The sequence below is a fragment of the Dipodomys ordii genome, unplaced genomic scaffold, assembly GCF_000151885.1.
Source record: "Dipodomys ordii isolate 6190 unplaced genomic scaffold, Dord_2.0 Scaffold41, whole genome shotgun sequence".
In the NCBI taxonomy this organism is placed as follows: Eukaryota; Metazoa; Chordata; class Mammalia; order Rodentia; family Heteromyidae; genus Dipodomys; species Dipodomys ordii.
In genome coordinates, this window is record NW_012267257.1 from 12,280,171 (window position 1) to 12,302,444 (window position 22,274).

Here is a 22,274-nt window from a genome sequence, read left to right on the forward strand (position 1 = left end):
CAAAGATCCAGGCAGGATATGATGGGATTTTGGAACAGTATTCTTGTGATGAAAGTAAGGAAGATTTGAGGATAGATACATTGGGAAGCTATGTACTGATGGAGTGGAGCTAAGAGTCAAGGGAAGGATGACTTCAAGGTCTTTGGGTAGAATAGTAAGACTGAGTTGCTTTAATAGGGGAAAATGCAGAGGAGCGGGACGGAGAGCAGGAATTCCATCCCACACCTGGTGAATTTGACATAAACACTGCCTAAGAATATGAAGACAGAGATTTGATAGGATTTCAGAGGAGGTCAGGAATGGAAGTGTCAAGGCTCTCAGCCGCAGTTACACCCGTCAAGTCACAGAAGTGGGTGAGTCATCCACATTCTGGCTTGTGGATAGAGAAATCAGGTACCAGACCTCTGGGGCATTGGGAAGCTGAATACACAGAGTGGATCCATCCCAAGAAACCTTCAGAATTGGCATCCTGTAACCCACCCCACCGAGAGGCCAGGGAAGCCCAGACAACATCCCCACTCAATTTTTCAAGACACTTTCTCAAAATATGTCATTGATGTTCACTCTCGTATTGATCAATACACCTGATCAATATCAATCAGCACACTTGCACAAGTACTATTGTGCATGAAGGAAACCTTCTGCTAAAGAAATTAATTATTAATAGGCAAAAGGGGCCCAAGGGTACTAGCAGCTTGATAAAGAAGGCTTCTCCTGGAACACTGAAATGCACCTTGTCTTATAGCATGAGGAGCGAGAGGGTTTGTACAGAGCAGTTCTTCCCTGGTAGGAATTTGGGGGAACTTTTCTTCAGGGGTTTCACCTAACATAGCTACTTCTCCTAGGGCAATTCTCTCAGTAAAGTTTCTGGTATTTTCTATTTTCAGAATGACTTCAAAATGCTGCTTTGCTTACTTTGGGTATTTGCACTTTCTTCAAGGCTGATGACTGATCATTGAGCAAGATTTCCTTTTCAGGCATTTCCTTCCCCTCCCCCTCACCCCGTGAACTGCAGGAGTCACATCTCAAACAGTATGACACACACCACATTCACACTTAATTTTCAGAAGATTCATTGCTAAATTATGTTTAAAAAATCACATTCATTCGTCTTCATTTCTTTTCCTCTGCAACTCTTGAAGGTGACCTCTCTCCATCACTTCCTTGAATGTGTTCATTCCTCTGCAGAATCATTTTAATATCCTAAAAGAAAACATTCAAAGAAAGTTACAAAAATGAGAGTGTTTGATTAATGATGAACAATGTTTCTTCCCTGCCTCCCTTTGGAGAAAACGTTTCATTGAGTTTGAATCTCACTCTGAAACGGAGTAGTTACACCTAAGCTAGCTAAGGTTTTTTCTCTCTCTTAATAATAGAGCTGTCAGCTGGGTGCTGGAGACTCATACCTGTAATCCTAGCTACTCAGGAGGGTTGAGATCTGATGATCATGATTTGAAGTCAGTTTGGTAGAAAAATCCCTGTGAGACTTATCTCCGATTAACCATTTAAAAACCAGAAGTGGCTCAAGTGGTAGAGTGCTAGCCTTGAGCACAAAGAGGCTCAGGGACAGTCCTTGAGTTCAAGACCCACAACTGACAAATAATAATAATAATAATGAAGAAGAAGAAGAAGATGATGATGATGATGATAGAGCTGTCATTTCAGCTTCTCTTGCCATAAAACAGTAGAAGGTGTAACATCTAACATCAAAGTGATTTTTAGCTGCCAGGAACTGAGCTAACCATATTATATTTATTAGCCCATTTCATCCATACAAAACTGGTTTACGGATCAGAGAGCTGAGATAATGTGAGGTTACTTGCCCAGGTACACACATCTCAGAGGTGAAGCTTCAGAGCACCATCTCATAAGTTCAAAGCCAGTTCACCTTATATTAGGAACATGTCATCATCATTGCACACAAAGATACATCATTTTCAATGTTTCAGCTCCTATACACACATCTTATAAAAACAGGGCTGTCAGGCAGCAACCTTCACTTTCCACTGTTTATGATAGCAAACAACATTTTAATCTTGAAAAACCACACTCTAGCTTTTGCTCTGCTTATCTTGGAGCAATCTCCAAATAACATCACTGTGGTTTAAGTTTGTTTTTAAAATGTGATCTATTTACTTGTGCATGGATATCTGGAGCAAAAAAAAATGGTAGGTGGGTATGATAGACTCCAAGTTTTCAAGATAGTTTTCCTTCCTTTCCCTTTCCCTTTTCCTCTTTTCACTTTCCCCTTTGCCCTTTCCTTTCCTTTCTTTTCCTTTCCTTGATAATAAAAACAAGCATTGAATATCTTTCTCAAAAAAAGGACATTGTTTCATTTTAAGTGTCAGAATGTAGGCTTTCCAGGTCATGGATACAAGTCTCCTTGATTCACAGTCATCTCAATGAGAACCAACTGTTTGTTTTACTCCAATCAAACCAGCCACAATGAAATGTGAAGGGCAAGAACAAGAATCGAAGAATCTAACTTAGACATATCTTAAAGAAGTATTCTGGCAATGGATTACTTAGCTAGTTCGTTTGCTGATGAGCACATTAGCTTTGTGCTAAGGGAGTTCTTGAGTGAGCGACATTAGGAAACAGGCTAACTGGAGGATTCATCTTGAGAGGGACTGCACAGCAGGGAAAAAGTTAGAGGTAGTTTTGTAGCTCAACATGTAAGATGCTCCTAGAATGTAGTTTGTAGGAGCCCAGAATCTTTGATATTATGCTCCATTTGAGACAGTCCCACACAAAGAGGAACTAGACTGTCCAAAGTAGCTCAGTTGAGGAATCTAGCAGGTTGAGAAAACTACTTCCAAATGAGAGAAACCATTGGAATAGAGTCCTGTGGATGCCAGCTTTCCTGGAGGATTCCCATTAGGATTTGCTGTCGGATCTTATTTCAAGGTCCACTCTCACAGGAAGTCATCTAGGGGCTTTCTTCTTTCAGGTGAAATAGCAAACAGAATCTTCTCTACAAGGGAATCATGTTTAGTCACTCTGGTCAGAGTGATGATATTCCAAATCACTCTGACATTGCAGAAAGTTTTCTTCCCACTCAGGAAGGAAGTATGCTATCATTTTATGCTCCTACTTTTTCTGGGTAAAAAAAATGAATCTTACTATATGTCATTCCCAGAGATTTTGTAAGTGATTTTACTGGTTCAAAATAAGAAGCTTCTTTCCTGACATGTGGATAAAATGTAGTGGAACTCACTTTATAGAAGATGTCATGATGACATGATGTGGTTTGGTGACAGAAATATTTAGGGATCAAGACATCAACCCCCTTCCACTCAGCTCCTTAGAAGCCTATTCATACAGCATTATTTTTCAAATGTAATCCAGATTTTCTTGTAGTTCTTTGCAATCTGGCCTGATTTTTTTTTACTAATTCAGGGGGGTCATACTCTATTCTTGCCAATGGCTCTTCTAGGCATTAGATCTACCCACAGAGTCCCACTGTCATACCATCTTCCAGGCCTGCTTTTCACTGAGGAGGCTGCCATCTTTCCAGCCAGTAACAAAATGTATTCAGACCTCCTTATCTCTCTCTCCACTGTCCATCTTTCCAGAACAGTTTAATTTTACACTGAGCAGATCCCCATGCTTCTAGCACACAAAAGTCACCTTTTGAATGTGTATAATTTTGTACTTAGTTGGTCTATCTTATATCATTCCCTTGTAATTCTTGCAGGTAAGAATTGTCTTCCAAATGGAAGTGAGATTTGTTTAAGAATGACAACTGCATTTGCTATGCAGGGAAGCTTATGCTCCTGGTGTCTGTGATTAGGGCAGTTTCAGTGGCCATCTTTATAGCACTTTTCACGTGACAGCTTCCATGACAGGTACTTTACATGCAGGATCTGTCATAATCTTCAGTCATTCTATTGAATAGGATTGGCTGTGATTTCCCACTTAACAGAGGAGACAGCCAGGATTTGGAGACAGTTGCAATCAGATAGCTGATGGGTAGTGGTCAAAAGGTCCAGATTCACAATTCTCTGATTCTAAACCTGGGTTCTTAAATGCTATAATTATATTTCACTTCTGGATGTGCTGAAGGTCTCAAAAGCAGTTAGCTTTATAAAAATCAATTTCAATTAGTTTGAATATAGGTTATAAAATTGATATCAAAAAGGAGCCTCAATTTAGAACAATTAAACTCAGATACAAAGATAGTTCCATTTCTGGGCAAAACTGTAAAAAAAATTATTGCTAAAAAGTCAGGAAAAATGCTTCTTAGACCCCATGGATTTTAGCAAAGAGAAAGGGCTTTTAATCTCAAACTCAACAAACCCTTTCTAGTTCAATAAATGGGTAGCAGGAACCAGAGAGACGTCATGCTGTTAAACTGGTACAGGGGAATGACAGAACCAATCTCCACTTGCCTCAGCGCATGCTACTGAAAGCTTGAGATTTGTTCCAGTGCCTGTGACCTGGCTGCCTACTGTGTGATCTCTGAGTTGCTGTTCTTTTTTTATTTCTTCCTTATATTTTGTTGAGCCTATCTATTCCCTCTGCTCATTTGTGTGTGTGTGTGTGTGTGTTTTGGTGTGTGTGTCTGTATTGGGGTTTGAACTTATAGTATTATAGTATCATGCTCTTACTTTTTGTTTTTGCTCAAAGCTGGCACTCTACCATTTGTGTCACACCTCTATTTCTGGCTTTTTGGTGGTTAGTTGGAGATTAGAGTTCCACAGGCTTTTCTGCTGGGGCTGCATTGGAGCCATGATGCTCAGATCTCAGTCTCTTGAGTGGCCAGGATTATAGGCATAAGCCACCAGTCCCCGATCTTCCCCAATTTTCTTTAATTTCCTCATTTTACGTATTGCTTTCTTGATGGAACTGAAACCTTATCTTTCTTATGTACTATCAGTTCTACCTATAGACAATATATTCTGTGATTTGAGTTTGACGGACATGTCAATGCTTGGCTGGAGACCTTAAATCTTTGGTTAGTTCTCTTGGACAGGAAGGATCTTATCTGCACTCTTTTCCTATATGCTAGGATCATTATATCACCAGAAATAGTCCATAATTTAATGGTCCACAGACCCAGCTTTAACTATTTGTATCACTAGTCTTCTGCGGTAGCCTCATAATAGTGAGAAAGATTCTTGACACTGAGAACTGCTTCACTACTATGGACCCTGTGCCTTTTTGCACTCCATGGCCAAATTCGTCTTCCCTGAGAGCCACATTAGAAATTCTCAGTGTGCTCTGATCTTGAGCTCCAGATAGTAACAGCTTGCAGTCATACTCACAGGAAATTTGTAGTCTGAATAATTTGCAATCAGGTCTTGAATGAAAGGATGCTTCAAGAGGAGAGAAACTTCAATTGGCTCCAGGTTCCTGGAACCAAGATCCTGAAATGTTTTGTTGAAGCTCTTTAAAGAAGAACAAAAATAAGGGTAATTAATTTAACGTTAGTAATTGTGATAATAGTGTCATATAATTTAATGAAGGTAATTAAGATAATGTTAGCATTCTGGAGATAATAAAATGTTTTCTTATTAAAGAAATCCCCATAATTAATTTTTACACTGTGATATTTTCCCAAGCAAATCCATTTAAATATACCCAAAACTAAGGCCAGCTTTCCCAATGTACACTTGTCTGTTTTACAAATAAGCTAACCAACCTCAGCATAAATGTTCTCTGACTTTAGATGGATGACAAATCTGTTCACATCTTGTGCTTCGTTTCCTCCTTGGAACACCTTGAGTAGTGTCTCTATGGAAATCTTTTCAGTGTTTGTATTTTCAAGGACTTCTTCTTCCTTCTGTTCTCTCTCATCCCTCTCCTCTCTTATTTCCCTCTCCTCTCCTGTGACATTTTCCTCAGGTTCAGGAAATTCTTCAATGGGACTTATATCAGTGGAGAAGGAAGTCTGCAAAGTTAAATGAAGAAAATGCAAAGTCAGACTAAAGTGCTTTCAGCAGTAGAGGCATTTAGAAAGCACTAATTCATGCAATGGAACACTAATGCCTAACACAACCTAAACAAAATGGAGAAGAGAATGTGCTAGCTGCATTGGGATTCGCAACATCAAAATCTTGGACCAACTGTCCTTAGCACTTTAGTCAATGTCAGTGAAGACTTATTCTTTTTTCCAAAAGCCTTTGTACTTACTGCATTGCCAGTGATATCAATTTACTCAAGTAGACACTGAACTAAATTTGTAGAAGTAGTGTCAGGCTTCTACACATGACTATAGGTTTTTGACAGGATGTGAATTTGAATAGACTGGGCTTATGGTAAATTATTATTTCAGATCCACCAGTGATTCCTACTATTACTCTTGGCTAACAGCATGAGCTCAGGCACATTTTGTAGATGGCAGAGAATAAAATGCTGCTGAGATAATTTCTTAGGTTATAAAAGCATAGAAAATATTTGAATTCTTTGACTTAGTATAAATCCAGGAATAAAAATCCAAGAGGATAAATATTTTTGAATTATTTCAGTATAATAGAAAACCTATTATTCTAAAAATGACATATATATGTGTGTGTGTGTGTGTGTGTGTGTGTGTGTGTGTGTGTGTGTGTGTATGTGATGGAATACAATATGGAAATTATAGCTTTGAAAGATATATAGTAATATAAAGAAATATCTTTAGCCCCTTATTGCACTGGTGTTTTGTCTGTGTGTATGTGTGTTTGTGTGTGTGTGTACTGGTTGTGGGACTTGAACTTAAGGCATGGGCATTGTCCCTGAGTTTTTCTGTTTAAGGCTAGTGTTCTACAACTGAAGCCAGAGCTCAACTTCAAGCTGATTGGTGGCTACATGAAGATAAGAATCTCACGGACTTGCCTGTCCAGGCTGGCTTTGAACCATGATCTTCAGATTTCAGCATCCCAAGTAGCTAGGATTACAAGTGTGGGGCACCTGGCACCTACTGCATTGGCCATTTTTGAAACAGTTTTGCTTTCTGCCTGGGTAATCATCTAGACCACAATTTGCCTCTTTATACTTCCCATGAAACTAGGATAATAGGCACTCAATGTCATTTTATTATTGGTGAAGAAGGAGTCTTGCACGCCGGGCTAACCTCCAACCTTGTTCCTCCCTGCCTCAGCTTCCCAACTAGCTCGGATGACACACAGGAGCCACATTAAACACTTTAGAGTGAAAAATATCTGTATCCTCCTTACATCATAGAAAACTAAAACAAAATGTTTTTGATTATTTTGATTTATGGGGCTGGGGGAGAATAGGTTAGTGATTCAGACGGTGGGGAGGAAAAGTGATGAAGCCCAGATCAGACTAAAGGAGGACAGTTCAGCATTCTGGGCGCGTGAGGCTATGTTAGGAAAGGAGATTCTCTCCAACAGACTCTGAAGAGAGAAAATGTGAATGATGCTCTATGAGCAAGATCAGTGATACTAGGTAGAGGAAAAGTCAGGGCTTTTGAAGGAGTAAGTATTAGTGGTATCAGAATTCCAAGGGTCACTTTATTTGTAAACAGGGGACCCGTGGCACTGAGGTAGCTCTCAGAGACAGCCCTTAGGCCTCAAGGATTTCCAACAAGTTCATCTTTGGACTGGTGCCTGAACATCTTCCAGACCACACATTTCTATCCTTCAGTCAACTCAGGACTGTATCTCAGAAGGCAGAAAATAAGGTCAGTTCTGGGAACTAATGTGGGAAAGGCATCAAAAAAAAGAATGGAATTAGAGATTTATGTGCCTTGAGCCCCAGGGCCACCAATACTCCTACCAAAGAGGTTTTTTATTTAATGTAACACTTTTCTATGTAGGAGAGTCAAACTCACAATTTACTACATCCCGGCCTCACAATCCAGTGCTACAAAGGTTGCAGAATGAACAATTTTCCCCGCAAATGTCATTTATTCACCAGGACTAGTACATTACTGACCAGTGCCTTGCTCTTGGGCTTCTTTTAAAATTATTCAAGAAGCTATAGAACTTAACAAAAGGTCTGAGCCATATTGAGTAACACCAGCATGAATGGTAGAGTAAGGAAGAAAGAAATTCCGGGGGAGATTTCCAGTTGTTTACACGGAAAGCAAAAGCAGAGACCTGACTGAATGCCTTGGGAGTGAATATAGATCAGCTGGAAGTGTGATTTCTAAGCAAGCTCTTTATGATGGCCTTCTGAGATGAGGTTGCCCAGGAAACTAGAACACAGTTGGAAATGACTCAGAAATAGAGCAGAATAATTGCCACAAGATGTTAAGGACCAGGGACAAGTGAAAATGAAGGAAGTGGGCAGTTTCTGGATTTCAAAAGCTCTTAAGGATCACTCTAAGCTAGGAACAGGTCCATGAGTTGGAGAAAGGCTCCCCAGTGCCTCAGGGCCCACAGATCTCTGTTGCTTGGTTCCATTTCTGTACTGTGCCTTTGGATTTGAACAGATCTCTCCAGAGCAGCACTCAGGATGTGTTCGCATTAGGGTTCATGGATGGGAGCAACTAAAGCCTCTGGTCCTAGGTAGCTTGATTGCCGCCTGCTGAGGTGACTTTGTTGCTAGGGTAACAACTCAAGCAATGCTCCCTTTCCCCTTCTCTTCCATTTTTTTTAATTATACAGAAAAACAAAAGAGATTTTAATAGTGTATAAAAGCAATAGTGTTCAATTTGTTAGATATGAATCAGATGAACAATTGATACAAGTATGAAGAAAGTATATTGCATAGGTTACTTGGAGTGGGATTTACAGCCTTTTCAAACCAAGGATATATTGATGAAAATTCAAATAATGCCAAATAAATTCAACTATGCCTAATAAACATTAGGTTATGCTGAAACTAGAATTCATATTGAATTGTCTAATGTAGTGCTACCCATGATGCCCATGATCCTAATTAGGTTGGTGGTTGCTGCTGGGATCATGCACATCTTCCTGGAAGATCTGCACTCCTCTTCTCTACCCTGGAGATCAGAGCCCATTCATTGTGCTCTCCCTCTCTCTTATTTTCCCTTGTTCATAACATTGAGTATATGTGCTATGTGAAGCTACTTTGGGTTGCAAGTTGTTCCAGACTCAAGGTAGGACTAATTTAGCAGCAGAATTCAATGGATAAACAAACTGTATTAATGACTAAGTGGGCTTACTTCTCTCCCTTGCTTCCGTCATTGCTCTGTTTGTTCTCAGTGGAGCAGAGAGATCCTGAAGTAGTTTAATTTGGTTTTCCCAAGGATTTTTCATCTTGTTTAGAGCAGCGTTAAGCTAAGATCTCCATGGTGACCCAAGTCCTTTCTCTCTTTTCTTCTGCACTATGATCACTCAAATCCTACTTTTTCTATTTGTGCTGACCAACTCTGTTCCTTGGAACACACAAGGTCCAAACCCATGTTAGGTCTTATACATTCAGTGTTGTCCGGTCTTAAAATGCTTCCTCACGGGGCCATCTCTGACCCTTTTCTCCATGTCTTTATAATTCTCTTTATAGACAGACACTTTAACGAACACAGTAACTCCCCCTCAGCTGCTGCATTTCCTCCTACTCAAACTCCAGTTTTTAAAAATTGTTTGTAAATCATTATTCTGTGCAATCTACATTTTTGTTCAATGATATTCTCCTAGGTCAAGTGTGGTCCCAATACTTAATATGTATTTATTGAAATACTCTATATTTGCATATGATGTTCAACCTAGCAGAGAAGTTCTGAATATAACTCAGGGCCAGATGAGTGTCACCAGGGGAAGAATAATCTGGAATTCATAATGGATACTCATGGCCTTGGAAAATGGGGAGGGATCCACACTTTGAGCTGTGAAAAATCATACTTCGGTGGAGGTAACAGTAAGAATCAAAAGCGGGGGCTGGGAAGGTGGCTCAGTGGTAGAGTACTTGCCTTGCATGCCTGAGGCCCTGGGTTCAATTCCTCAGCTCCACATAAGCAAAAAGAAAAAACCTGGAAGTGGTGCTGTGGCTCAAGTGGTAGAGCACTAGCGTTGAGCTGAAGAGCTGAGGGACAGCACCCAGGTCTAGAGTTCAGGCCCCACAACCAGACCCCCCCAAAAAAAGAATCAAAAGCGGGGGCCAGGGTGAAAGGCCCAAGTGCCTCTTGTGATTGGAAAGGCCCAGTGTGTATCTGCTCTTTATTCTGAGTTCCCTTCCTATTGGGAAAAATTATTCTTTTTGACACAGATGTGACAAATATATAGAGTCCTTTTAGGAAAATCAATTTGTCTTCTGAATGTCTCAAAGATTGAAAGGGTACAGAAAGAGTACAATTTACAAAATGAATGAATGAGCTGGTTGAGCCATGAGCTCACTGAGCATCGTGGCATGCTTTGTCCTAAACTGAACGAGGCCGAGTGAGACGAGAGGCTGCTCCTCGTCAACCTCCTTCCCACAGGATGCCAGTCTAGTGCTGACATTGAAGAAGTCATCAAACCATCCTCCTGCAAGGAAGCTCAGTGGACTTCAGGAACACACAGCTATGATGGAAAGTAGCGGGGGAAAGGAGTCTAATATCATCTGAATTCAGGAAAGTGGGTGGTTCTGTGGACTTTTAAGAGATGAGGCCTACAGAGAAATTCCTAGACCATTAATGGCATTCATTCCAAGGGAATTGTGGAACCCCTGCGTCCTCTCTCAGGCTCAATTCATAGATCCCCATGCATAGTAGGGCACAGGAACATCAAGAAAGAAGCATTGCCATCCCCAGGAATGCAGACCATACCTAACTCCTCACATAGTTGAGGAAAATATAAAGTATTCTATTTCTGTTTAAGAAGACAAACACCATTCTTGCTCAAGGTTAGTATTTTTGCAGCTTTGTGTTGAATCAGCAGCTTATAGCACACTAGATACAAGATCCCTACATTATACTGTAACCATCTACTAGCGTTATTCTAGCCCTTCTTCAAGGGAAAAATGATTGCTGCTATCCATGTGTCAGAGCTAAAGTTTAGGTTCACATCTAAAGAACTCTGTCTTCCCCAGCAAGAATATTGCCCCAGGAGCCTCCCATTTCTTGTAGTATTTCTCTTTCTTGAAAAGGGAAGACTGTAGTTAGGCCAACTATGCAATTTGCACTGACACATAGCCCACTCTGCTCGGACTGCAGGTTTTCCCACCTGAAAAGACATAACTGTCTATCCCTCAGAAATCTCAAAGGAGGTGGTATGGTGGCATTTTAGTTAGCTACTAAGCTTCTTTGTCCTTGGGGGCAGGTGAGCCAAAGTATCTTCAGCTTTTAGGTAGTGGAGTGTGGCCTGAAATACTGTCAAAAATCACATTGATCAAGATGTATTGTATTCATAAAATACTTTGTTAAATGGTAACTTCTATGTACAACTACTTAAAGATAATGAAATATCTTTTAAAATTATAAAAAGAACCACCTATATAGATGCAGCTGAAAGTATAAGCTTGTTTCAAATACAGTTTCTACAAAGTAACACACAAAGTGGTCAATACCCATTTCCTTTTCATTTCTCAGATTCAGTACCTCAGGCAAAAAGAAATCCTGTCATTTCTAGAGCAAATTTTGATTCTACCAAGAAATGGAGTAGAATTTTCCTACCAAAGCAAAGCATGTGATTGAATTTGTCCTCCTCCCCCCAGTTCTTAGTGTTATTGGGAAAGTCTTCGTTGAAGATCCAGTATGTATAAAGTATTATATTGGGCACCTCGGAGATGAAACAACAAAAAAAGAAACAACTCATACTGAGTGTTGGGAATTTAGCATCTTCCTTCCTCCTGTTCCTTAGCTCCGAATCTGTGCATTTCTGGAGTGTCATTACCTTTTCTGCAGTCAGCATAGGAGTTTCAACTTGTCGGAAGACATGGGTCCCCACGGCCACACTGAGAGCCCTGTAGATACCTTCCACGGGGTCCGGGTGGCATGCGAAATACAACAGCATCTGAGTGTAGTCAAGCTGGGGTGGGTCCTTCTCATAGTCAGCAAACAGTCGGAAGAAGAACTATTACCCAAAAAAGAATTCCAACCAAAGATAAAAGAAATTCACTCTACTAGCAGAGAGGCTTTGGAATAGAGTCCCATCTGAGGGCAACATTAACAAAGTCATTATGTAGTGAGTGGTATTAATTGAAGCATCTGCTAAATAAAAGCACAGGTAAAGTTGAGCTCTAAATTCTAAATTTCAGTGAAGATGGGTGAAGTGAGGATGAGTTAAGTGAATTTGAGATGTCTGTTAGCCTATTCAAATAGGTAACAGGTATTTGGAAGAGAGATTTGTGACAAGAATAGACACATGGGATTCATTAGTTTGTATTTCAAGCCCAGTACCTGGGCTTAACCATATTGAGGGAATGAAAAGATTTCACGTAAACAGACACTATGGAAATGAGGACAAGATAGTACTCATGGATTTCAGAATGACAATTAAAGCAATTTGTAAAAGAAAATCCCTGAGGATTTATTAAACCCAAGGATAACTACCTTTGATGCTATTGATGTGAACAACTGGAAGCCAGGAATAGAACTGGCTAAGCCTCACTGGTCACAATGAAGTGCACTGTACTGCCAGTAGACAGTGTGACAGCAGTGTGACTTCTACCCAGTACTTGAATTTCCAGGGTCAACCAAGCCACAGTCAGTGATAATGGCCTGTCTGTAGGAGCCGTGCAAGAGGTGGCACGTAGGCACAGTTGGCAAAGCAGGGTACAGGGCACGGAGAGCAAAGCAGGGTAGCTGAACATGGCTCTAAAGTGTAGCCCGTACCCTTTCATTCATTAAGGGGCTACAGACAGGCTGGGGGAGGAAGAGATGTATTACAAGTTCCTATGGCTGAAATAGAGCAGAGTTCAGGGCTCCCAAGCTGTTCTCTCTTAGCTGACTTCTACTTTTAATTACTGACAAATAAGTAAATAGTTTTTGTTGTTCTATGTTTTCTCTTTTATACCTTTTATCTATTTATTAGGAGACAGTGGAAATCTTGATTTTTAAACATGACTACATTTCAGGCTCATCTCTGGCAGTGGCTTTTTCTAGTGGGTCATTGTATTTATGTTTTAATATATGAACCATAAACTGCCTTCTGGTACTGTGTACTTACTGTGGCTAGCTTCTATTTGGCTAGTACTTATTACTGTGGTTTGGATGAGTATCCCCAAAGGGGGAATGTTAGGGGATGGGGTGTAACACTTAGCAGTCCTGTGGACTTTCAAGAGTTGAGGCATAAAAAGAAAGAAGTCCTTAGATCACTGGAACATGCTCTCCAAGGGAATGGTGGAACCTCTGTGTCTTCTGTTTCTTTCCTTTCTTTCTTTCTCACTATCTGTCTGTCTGTCTGTCTCTATCTTTTCCTGCCTTGAGATATGACCACTCACTCTCTGACACATTTGCACTGTGATGTGTTGCTGATGCCCAACCTCATGGGACTGTGCAAGCACAAGCTAAGAAAGGCGTTTCTAAACTTCATGTGTAGTCTGTATCAGGTATTTCACTATGGTGATAGAAAGCTAACATGTTTATGTAGGACTTACTATGCATCAATTACTGTTCTAGGGGTGCCAAACATATCAACCCACTATGCATAGTAATCACAGAAGGAAAACAAAACTCAAATCAGGCATATAGAGACTGAGTAATGCCATGATGACCACATAGCCTGGAAACAGTGGATTTTGTGCTTTTATTCCATTTTTAGAGTTTTCTGAATCTCTGTGAATCTAGTACTGGGCACTGGGAAGAGGCATACCTCCTCATCTTCCTCATCATGTGTGCGCTCACCTATCTTTAGCTCCATATAAACACATACCCCCAGGCTCCAGGGTTTTGTCTCTGCCTCTGATCTTTCCTTTTTCTCCATTTAATTTTCCAGCATCAGGTGTGCATCAAAAGATCCTTGCCTGTTAAATGGCTCAGTGAACACCAGTAAGACTCTGCCTTCAGTTGAAAGGTCTGTAACCTTTTGGCTTAATAGGAGAGTAACTTTACTGGAATGATATTCAAGCTGTCAGGTTCTTTTCAAGCATTGAAGAACATGTTTATGTTATTGGCAAAAATCATTCAGAGACTATCTTCCAAAAGCCTTATCGGAGAAGTGATGTTGGTCTTCCAGTTTCATATTTAAAATAGCAACAAGCAATATACCTGTACCTACCAACTTCATCTCTTGGAAATTTTCAGCAATTTTGTAGCCTCTTAAATTCACCGCCACTCCTGCTAGCATCTAGAAGTGCTAAAAAATTACCAGTCCAGTTGAAGGGAATTGCTCATTTTAAGCTTATATCTGGAGTTATGTTCAATTTTTGCTCTGCAATTTTGACCTAATGGTTGGCTAGAAATCGAACAGTTGAGATATATGATATATGATATATATATATATATATATATATATATATATATATGAGATTTCATTACTGTCTGAATTTACCAATCAGCTTTTCTCATAGCTTGACAAAGTGGCTTTGGTTTTTGTTCTGTTTTAAGCATATATAAAGAAGTCAGAGTGGCATTTTAATATTCTAGAGTCCTACTTTCTGTTATGGCCTTGGGAATAAAGTTAATAATAAAGCTATTATTGCAAGTGTTATAGACAGCAACAGCTTTGAGGCAAAATAGTAGATGCAAATCTTCAGTGTCTGACAAAAATTGAAGGAAAATTGGACCTAAGAAATACACTGACACTAGTTAAATGACAGAAACATACCGTAAGCTTTTAAAATTGAAAGTTCATTTAGAGACAAAGCTGCCACATAACAGCTTAGCTTATTGGAAAAGTGAAATGTGGAGAGACCAGTAAAATGACAAGATTGTATGGCTAATAATAAGAGTTTGCCTAAAATTTTGGTCCCATATGTCCTTCCCTAGAACTTCTCTATGCCTCGTCAGTGAGTAATAATAAAGTGTAAGCTCTGGGTAAGACAGCAAAGGAACAAAAGGATAAGAGTGGAGTTTAAGGCAAATATTCCAAGTTTAACAGCCTAAAAGATGATGATCAGAGTTCAATGTACTTACCTCTCTGAGATGTTCTTGTCTATTAAATGGCAGGGGTTCAAGAGGATTTTCTGGAATCTTCACATCTTCATCTCCTGTAAACCACAGTCCAGCCTACATATACACACAAAAAGGAAAATCATTCAGGTTATTATGCTGTGTGGTAACAGTTCTTGTCAAGGCCAGAAACAGAGCCAATCTTATTCCAGTCTCTAGAGAAATGGTCTCCTATGTAGGCACAGATCCTATGAGCATACAGGATAAAGTTCCAGGAATTGTATTTATGGAGTTTCTTTGAAATCCATTCTTCCATTTTAACTTTTATACATCTGATGAGGTATGTGAGGTATTAATACTCTAGTATCTGCATACAAACAAAACCACCTATGATAGGAATACTAGCTATATTTTAGCTGTTGGGACATGTGATTAAGCTTGGAAGTCTTAAACTTGACTAACCAAACGCTGGATACATTTTGGAGGAAATCTGTGCTCCTGTAACAATAGTTCATACCCCACATGTCCTGTCTATTCTTGGAGCCTCATGTGGAATTAGTGTGTACTATTTCTGTTAGAAAATCTTGATTGAGTTGCTGGATGACTCAAGATCTCATTGGCCTCATGTTTAATGTGATTCCTTCCTCTTTCAGTCAATATCCAACATGAATCACCAAGTCCTCTTGATTTCCCCTATAGCAGCCCTATCATCTTCACCCTTTCTTTCCTTCCCAATGGCTCTGGGCCATCTATTAACCTCAAACTGTGTTTCTATAGTCTTTTCCTTACCTGTTTCAGCTTTTCCTTATACAATGTTCATCTATTCTCTATTCAGAACCATTTTCTACCGTCATCATTTTATGTTATCCTTTATATCCTCAGTGACTCTATTCTACCCAGAGAAGCCTACACATCTTTCAAGATCCAGCTTAAATCACTTCTCCTCAGAGAAGTCATCTTTGATGTCTCCTCTGAATTGCAATTAGACGGTTAGAAACACACATTTGGCACTTAGATTATTCCTTTTGGAATTATCACTTATGCCTGCTGCTGGATATCAAGTAAAATAGTTGATTTGTAAGAACATATTTTATGAAGTTTAATTTGCATGCCTGGTAAGCACTTAATATACAGAATTATTTGGCTGCTCATCATGTTCCAGAGTGACACCCTATCCTCAGCATCGCATTCTTCCAAGAGCTACTGGATTTTCTAGCTTAACTCAGGCCCATGCTCTGTGTTTTTCTTCTTTCTTTCCTTCCTTTCTTTCTTTTCACCTTCTTTCCTTCCAAAAAATAAAGAGAGCTTTAGATGATAGATATGACTATACAATATGACCTGTAAAAGAATGGACTGTTTTTAGTATAAGGAGATGCAGTTTTTATGGAAGCTTGTGAGAAACAAGAATTTTAATGTCCAGCATAAGCTCAAGCTTTGAAAATAAGAATTTTTTTTCTACTGAGTGGAAGTAAATCCTTGCCCAGTGGCTTATCTGAGACTAGAGAGATGAAGCACTTTGGTAAGCACTTTGCTTCTAGACTTGATTAATACAGGGCAGCTTATCTTCAATCCTTAAATAACATGAAAGAGAATTTTCTAGGCATGGAACAATAAATAATACAAGACAGTTATTCCTGAAAATAAGCAGGAAAATGAGAAATCCTACCTGTGCTCCCACCTGTGGTGCCAGAAGGAACACATAAGGCTTGGCAGTCTTGCTGAGTTCAGAAGATAGATTTCAGGGGTGAAGGAGGCCAAGGTGGCTAGAATTCACTGGAAAGAATATTAGAGCAGTGTACACACAGAGAAATGTACCCAAGATTTCCCTCAGGTCTTGACCTGTGTAGTATGGGTAGAGAATACCAGAGGTTGGAGAAAGGAGCTCTGGAAAATAGTAAGCTCAACAATTGGAGAGACTCCCAAGTGTTGGGATTAGTTCATGTTATTATCGTTTGTTGATGGAAGGCCCTCAATGCACAGGAATTTGAGTACAACCTTTACAGTAGAATAAGATTAACACTATAAAGAGTGCTCTGGAATCACTTTCATAATTCTTGAAGTAAATTTGAAAGAATAAAACTGATTCTAAGAAACATCACATATCTGACAACACCTAAGCTAAATAATAAAGTTGGGTATCCAACAAAAGAATGTTCAAAATTCTAGTATGAATTACTAGACATTGAAAAAAACACTAATAAACAGAAAATATGACCCATATGCAGAAAAAAATCAACACTGAAATGAGGCAAATAGTGGAATGAACGGATAAGGATGTTAAAACAGATATTCTCCATATACACCAGCTGTTTAAAAGAGCAATTCTGAGACTATTGAAGGAGATTAAGAAAACCGTGGACATACCGAGGAAATATAATCAAAAGGTCCCAACTCAAATGTGTAGAATTGTGTAAACTATACAGTCTAAGATGAAACTCACTGGATGTTGTTAATAGTAGACAGGTCTGAAAAGAAAAATACAGATAAACTTGAAGACTTAGTTATAGAAATGAATACAACATGAATATATTGGAAAAACATCAGGCATCAGTGAGTGATGTGTAGGACAACTTGTCTAATAATAGAACTTTTCCAATAAGCCAATTTGTCTAATCAACACAAAATGGGTTTGAGGCACAGAGGTACAAAACTGTATTTGAAAAATAATCTCTGAAATTTCCAGATTTGACAAAAACTGCCAAATAGACTCAACAAACTGTAAGCAGACAAAACATAAAGAAAACCTCACTAAGGAACACTCTAATCAAATTGCCAGAAGCAATCATGAGAAATGTGAAAAGTTAAAAGAAATTAGATTTGGAAAAAGAAACAAAGATAATATCCTTACACTTTCTTCCATTTTCAGCCATCATTTTCATATCCAAGTATTTTATTTTATTTTATTGTCAAGGTGATGTACAGAGGGGTCACAGTTAAGTAAACATAAGTAAGGTAGTCATTACATTTCTTGTCTAACTTGTTATCCTTTTCCTCATTTTTCTCCCTCTTTCTCCCCCTAATTAGTTTAATGTACTGGAATTTCCTCTGATTTTTAAACTAAGAATTCATTTGTACAGTTTTCTAAAAATACACGATATTTCATAAATTAGATGAACACTTCACAGTGTTTCTCATACAAAAGGACCATATTAGATAAATATCTGTTTTCTAACAGATCATCTACAAAAATTTTAGCAACCTGTAAAGTTAGTAGTAGTATGTACTAATGGGTTTAAATTATATACTACCGGGGCTGGGAAGGTGGCTCAGTGGTAGAGCATTTGCCTTGCATGCATGAGGCCCTGGGTTCGATTCCTCAGCACCACATAAGCAAAAAGAAAAAAGCCAGAAGTGGCACTGTGGCTCAAGTGGTAGAGCGCTAGCCTTGAGCTGAAGAGCTGAGGGACAGCGCCCAGGCCCAGAGTTCAGGCCCCATGACCAGACCCCCCCAAAATTACATACTACCTTATTGAATTATTAAATGATTTCTCTTTGAAATATGAAGATATTCTTTGTACTCTCTTGCTAAAACATTACCAACAATTTTAGGGTGTTTAATTTTCCTTAGAGATGAATTGCTATACTCTTTGAAAAATAGAACATCTGACTCACTGAGACTATAGTAACATTCATTCTGTTAGAAAATGAGTCATTACTTGGAAAAATGATGTTAAGTGAAATAAGTCAGGCCCAAAGAGACAAAGGATCTGTGTTTTCCCTTATAAATAGAAGCTAGATTTAGCTTGCAAATTCCTAAGTACACAGGCTGGGTGGTATGCAAGTATATACAGATGTAGTAACTGAAATATGGTAGACTCAAGGAAGATCTCAAATAGTCTAAGTCCATAGAAAGCCCAAACCAAAGTTCAGCAGAATAAAACACCAAGAAACAGCACTAAAAAGGGTGTGGAGTGAGGTCAAGAGGGAAAGGTAGAAGAATGAAGAGGAGACGAAGGAGGAAATGCAGACAAGAATCCAATATATATCCTACAAAACTAAGAAGAGTGAGAGAAGGGGTAGATAGGAGATGGATGGGTGAGACTGTTGAGGGGCGACATGGATCAAGGTGTCTTTATAAACTGCTTTCTTAAATTGCAACTTCTTTGGGTAAGTACTTTAAGATAGTAATGAAATGTATTCGAATAGAAAAAGGAAAATGAGCCAAATATTTCAAAATCAAACAATTCTAAATGTGTATGACTTACTCAATTTAGGAAAGAAGCTTCAAGACCTAGAACAAGGGACAAACAGACTCCGATACTCATTGCTTAGTCAAGGTAGACCTGAATAACTTCATATGCTGAATGCCTGTCCATTTTTAGAATTTGGAGAAATTAGCTTACTTCTAAGTAGCTGTACAATCGGTAAATAGAAAACATAAAGGCAAAATGGAAAGTATAGTAGATAGCTCTTTTCTTCAGAAGACTTCATTTCACCAATGCAGCTACATTAACTAGTGTAACTACTGTTCTTATATGGAATTTTCAATAGATCTTATGAAAATTTTCCCTCAAAGCTATTAGGAACTTTCATTTTCATGAAGTGTTTTGTATGTGTGAGCTAATTAAGAGTTGGGAATCTAAAGAGAGCATGGAGAAAGTTCTGCACACATCTCCAAATGGTATTAGCACCCTGGGACTTCCAAGGAATAGACACTTTTAAAAATAGTCTGTTGCCCCCAAAACACAGTGTTCAAGCAGACATTTCTGAGTTTCTAGTAAATGCAGCATCTAACTGTCTCTAAAGGAGCTTTCTGCTTTGAGCTAGGCACTTCTAGGTTCTTTACATGCTGTATAAAAGATGTTCCATTTGATATTTTGTGTTGATATCTCATATCTATTTTGTTTACTGTAAACAATGAAGGTTTTCATGAATGTCCACTTTGAAAAATCTTAAGTCACTGGAGAAACAGTTTAAATTTTATTCTGCTAATTTTCATCTTCCAACAAACAAATCCTAACAAAATTTTAAGTCCAGGACAGTTACTCTGCTTGTGAAATAAAATATTTTAGAGCCCAGTTAGACAGATGTGTGTCTTGATTAGCCATGAAGAACCTTTTCAGAATTCATGCATTATTTTCGTTGGCTCTAGTTTGGTAGCATGGGAACCGTGGAGCTTTCTAAACAATTCCATCTGTCAACCAGGAAGTAAAGAGAGGCAGGAAGGCATCTGAAGTTTCAGTAGTGAGAGACATGTAGGATCCTGGCACTAGAAGCTAATATTTTGCTTCCAAGTTGATGCCTTATGAATACTCGCCTCTTTTGCTGTCAATCAGTCATGTAAATGGTGTATAAAAGACAAATTCAATTAGAAATACAAAATTAACAAGCAAGGCTGCTAATAGACATGGAAATTTATTCTTACTATTTATTATTCAAACGTTTAAAAAATTCCATATCTGTCATAGTAACTAAAATGTCTGCTATCTATTTATGTCTGTCTGCTATCTATCTATCTATCTATCTATCTATCTATCTATCTATCTATCTATCTATCTATCTATCTATCTGTTGTCTGTCTGTCTGTATCATCTGTCATCTGTCCATCTATCCATTCATATATCAATTATCCTAATGACCTATTCCTTATCTCAACCATTTTCAATCTGGTTTCTGTACTCCATTTTCTACCACAATTATTCTAGCAGAAGTCCTTTTTCCCCTGACAAGTCCAATGCTCACATTACTAAGCTACTGGATCATCCATCGCATTCCTTGGGTTATCTCAATTTATAACTTCAACAACCACCTCCATGAGAGTGTCTCACAATCCCTCTCCATCTGTCCTATCAGACTGGACATTTCAAATGAAGTTTGTCAGAAGGAATTACAGTATCTACTAATCATCTCATCCCTAAGTGTAGGAAAAAATACCTCCTTTCCCTGTGTTCTTTACTATTGGACAAGTGGCCATTTAACAGTGGTATCATCTCTGAAAAGGATTTTAATGGACAGGGAAAAGCTCTCATCCCCGTCTCCCCTCCCATGCTTTTCCCCCCGGGAGCCAAACTCTTAGCTGGGCCTGGGACTTTGTATTGCATCATCTTGGCTGCTGAGAAGGAAAACCATGGTCCTCTCCTGAAGCCTGTGATGTGACATCTGTGGGTAAAACTCTTCCTAACTCAAAAGGATGTCAGGGCATCACTGGTCCACTAGGTCTGGTATCAACCTGTATGTACTGCTCAAAAGTGATGGTGCCCAACTGCGCCTTATCTGCAGCCTTGAATCTCTGCAGGGTCTCGAGGAGTTCCTGTTCCAGTGGGATGGGCCAGGGCATCGCTGCCACTAACAGGAATTTCCGCCAGTCCACGAACTCAAAGTTGACTGTCAATAAAGACGTTAATTCCTGCAACTAGAAGAAGAAGAAGAAAGTCACTGGAATATTCGTATGATTACCTTGAAGCCACGCCCACTCAGGTTCTGAAAGTGAGGGTCAGATGAAAGAAGTAGGACTTTATAGTGCCAAAAGTGCAGCCAGTTACTACGGCTTTGTTCAGTTTTTGCTCCCTTTTCTGGCTACTGATTCATAACAACTAGAAAGTGTTTTATTTTTCATTCCTCGACATTCATGGGATTTGCTTATTGCTATATGACCAATATACACTTGTATCTTTGTATCTCTTCGACAGAGGCTCTTGGGATTGAACTCACCTCTGAGTCCTTTTGCTTTCATTTGTTTCTCAGATTGATTCTCTTGTTAACTTTGCCTGGACTTGCCTCTGATCATAGTTTGAGTCTTACCCTTACTACTCATGTTGCTTTCTATGGTTCTACAGGCATACACCAGCCCTGGGAAGAGCTCTTTAACCATTTGGTTTCTGAGATTTTCTTTTTTGGGGGTGGGGAGGCTGAATCTGTATTTCACCTTCTCCCTCTGCTCATGGCTTTATTTGAGCCATACCTCTACGTCCAGCTTTTTGCTAATATATTGGAGATAAGAGTCTCATGGCTTTGTTTGCTGGCTTTGAACTGCAATCCTCAGATTTCAGCCTCCTGAGTAGCCAGGATTACAAGATTAAGTCACCAGCACCTGTCTTCTGAGGTCATGATGAAAAACAAGGACTCTCAGAATCATAGATTATTACTAGTTAGGATATTTTTATCAGACAGTAATAAATACAAAGTCACTGATTGTACCTCAGAGCCGCTGTTTTTTTTTAACTGACTATCAGCACTTCTCAAATGTTGAACATGTGTATATCATGTCTTAATTTCAAGGTCAGTCATTTATTCAAATTTTATTAAATTTCTTTTTTTTAATATATATATATATATTATTGTGAAAATACTGTACAGAGGGGTTACAATTACATGGGCAAGATAATGAGTACATTTCTTATCAAGCATCGTAGCCTCCTCCTTTGTTTCCCCTTCCCATCCCTTCCCATCT

At 39.0% G+C, this 22,274-nt stretch overlaps 1 protein-coding gene across 1 annotated transcript in view; it reads right to left on the reverse strand.

The window, feature by feature from the left end:
* Positions 1-1,113: 1,113 nt before the first annotated feature.
* Positions 1,114-22,274, reverse strand: part of Spef2 (sperm flagellar 2) — a 160,004-nt gene continuing 138,843 nt past the window's right edge. The window contains exons 33-38 of the mRNA XM_013018527.1: positions 21,054-21,236; positions 14,909-15,001; positions 11,727-11,906; positions 5,645-5,893; positions 5,268-5,390; positions 1,114-1,203 (exon numbers count right to left, since the gene is read on the reverse strand). Of these exons, the coding sequence (XP_012873981.1) occupies positions 1,114-1,203; positions 5,268-5,390; positions 5,645-5,893; positions 11,727-11,906; positions 14,909-15,001; positions 21,054-21,236 (918 nt within the window). The remainder of the gene's footprint in view (positions 1,204-5,267; positions 5,391-5,644; positions 5,894-11,726; positions 11,907-14,908; positions 15,002-21,053; positions 21,237-22,274) is intronic.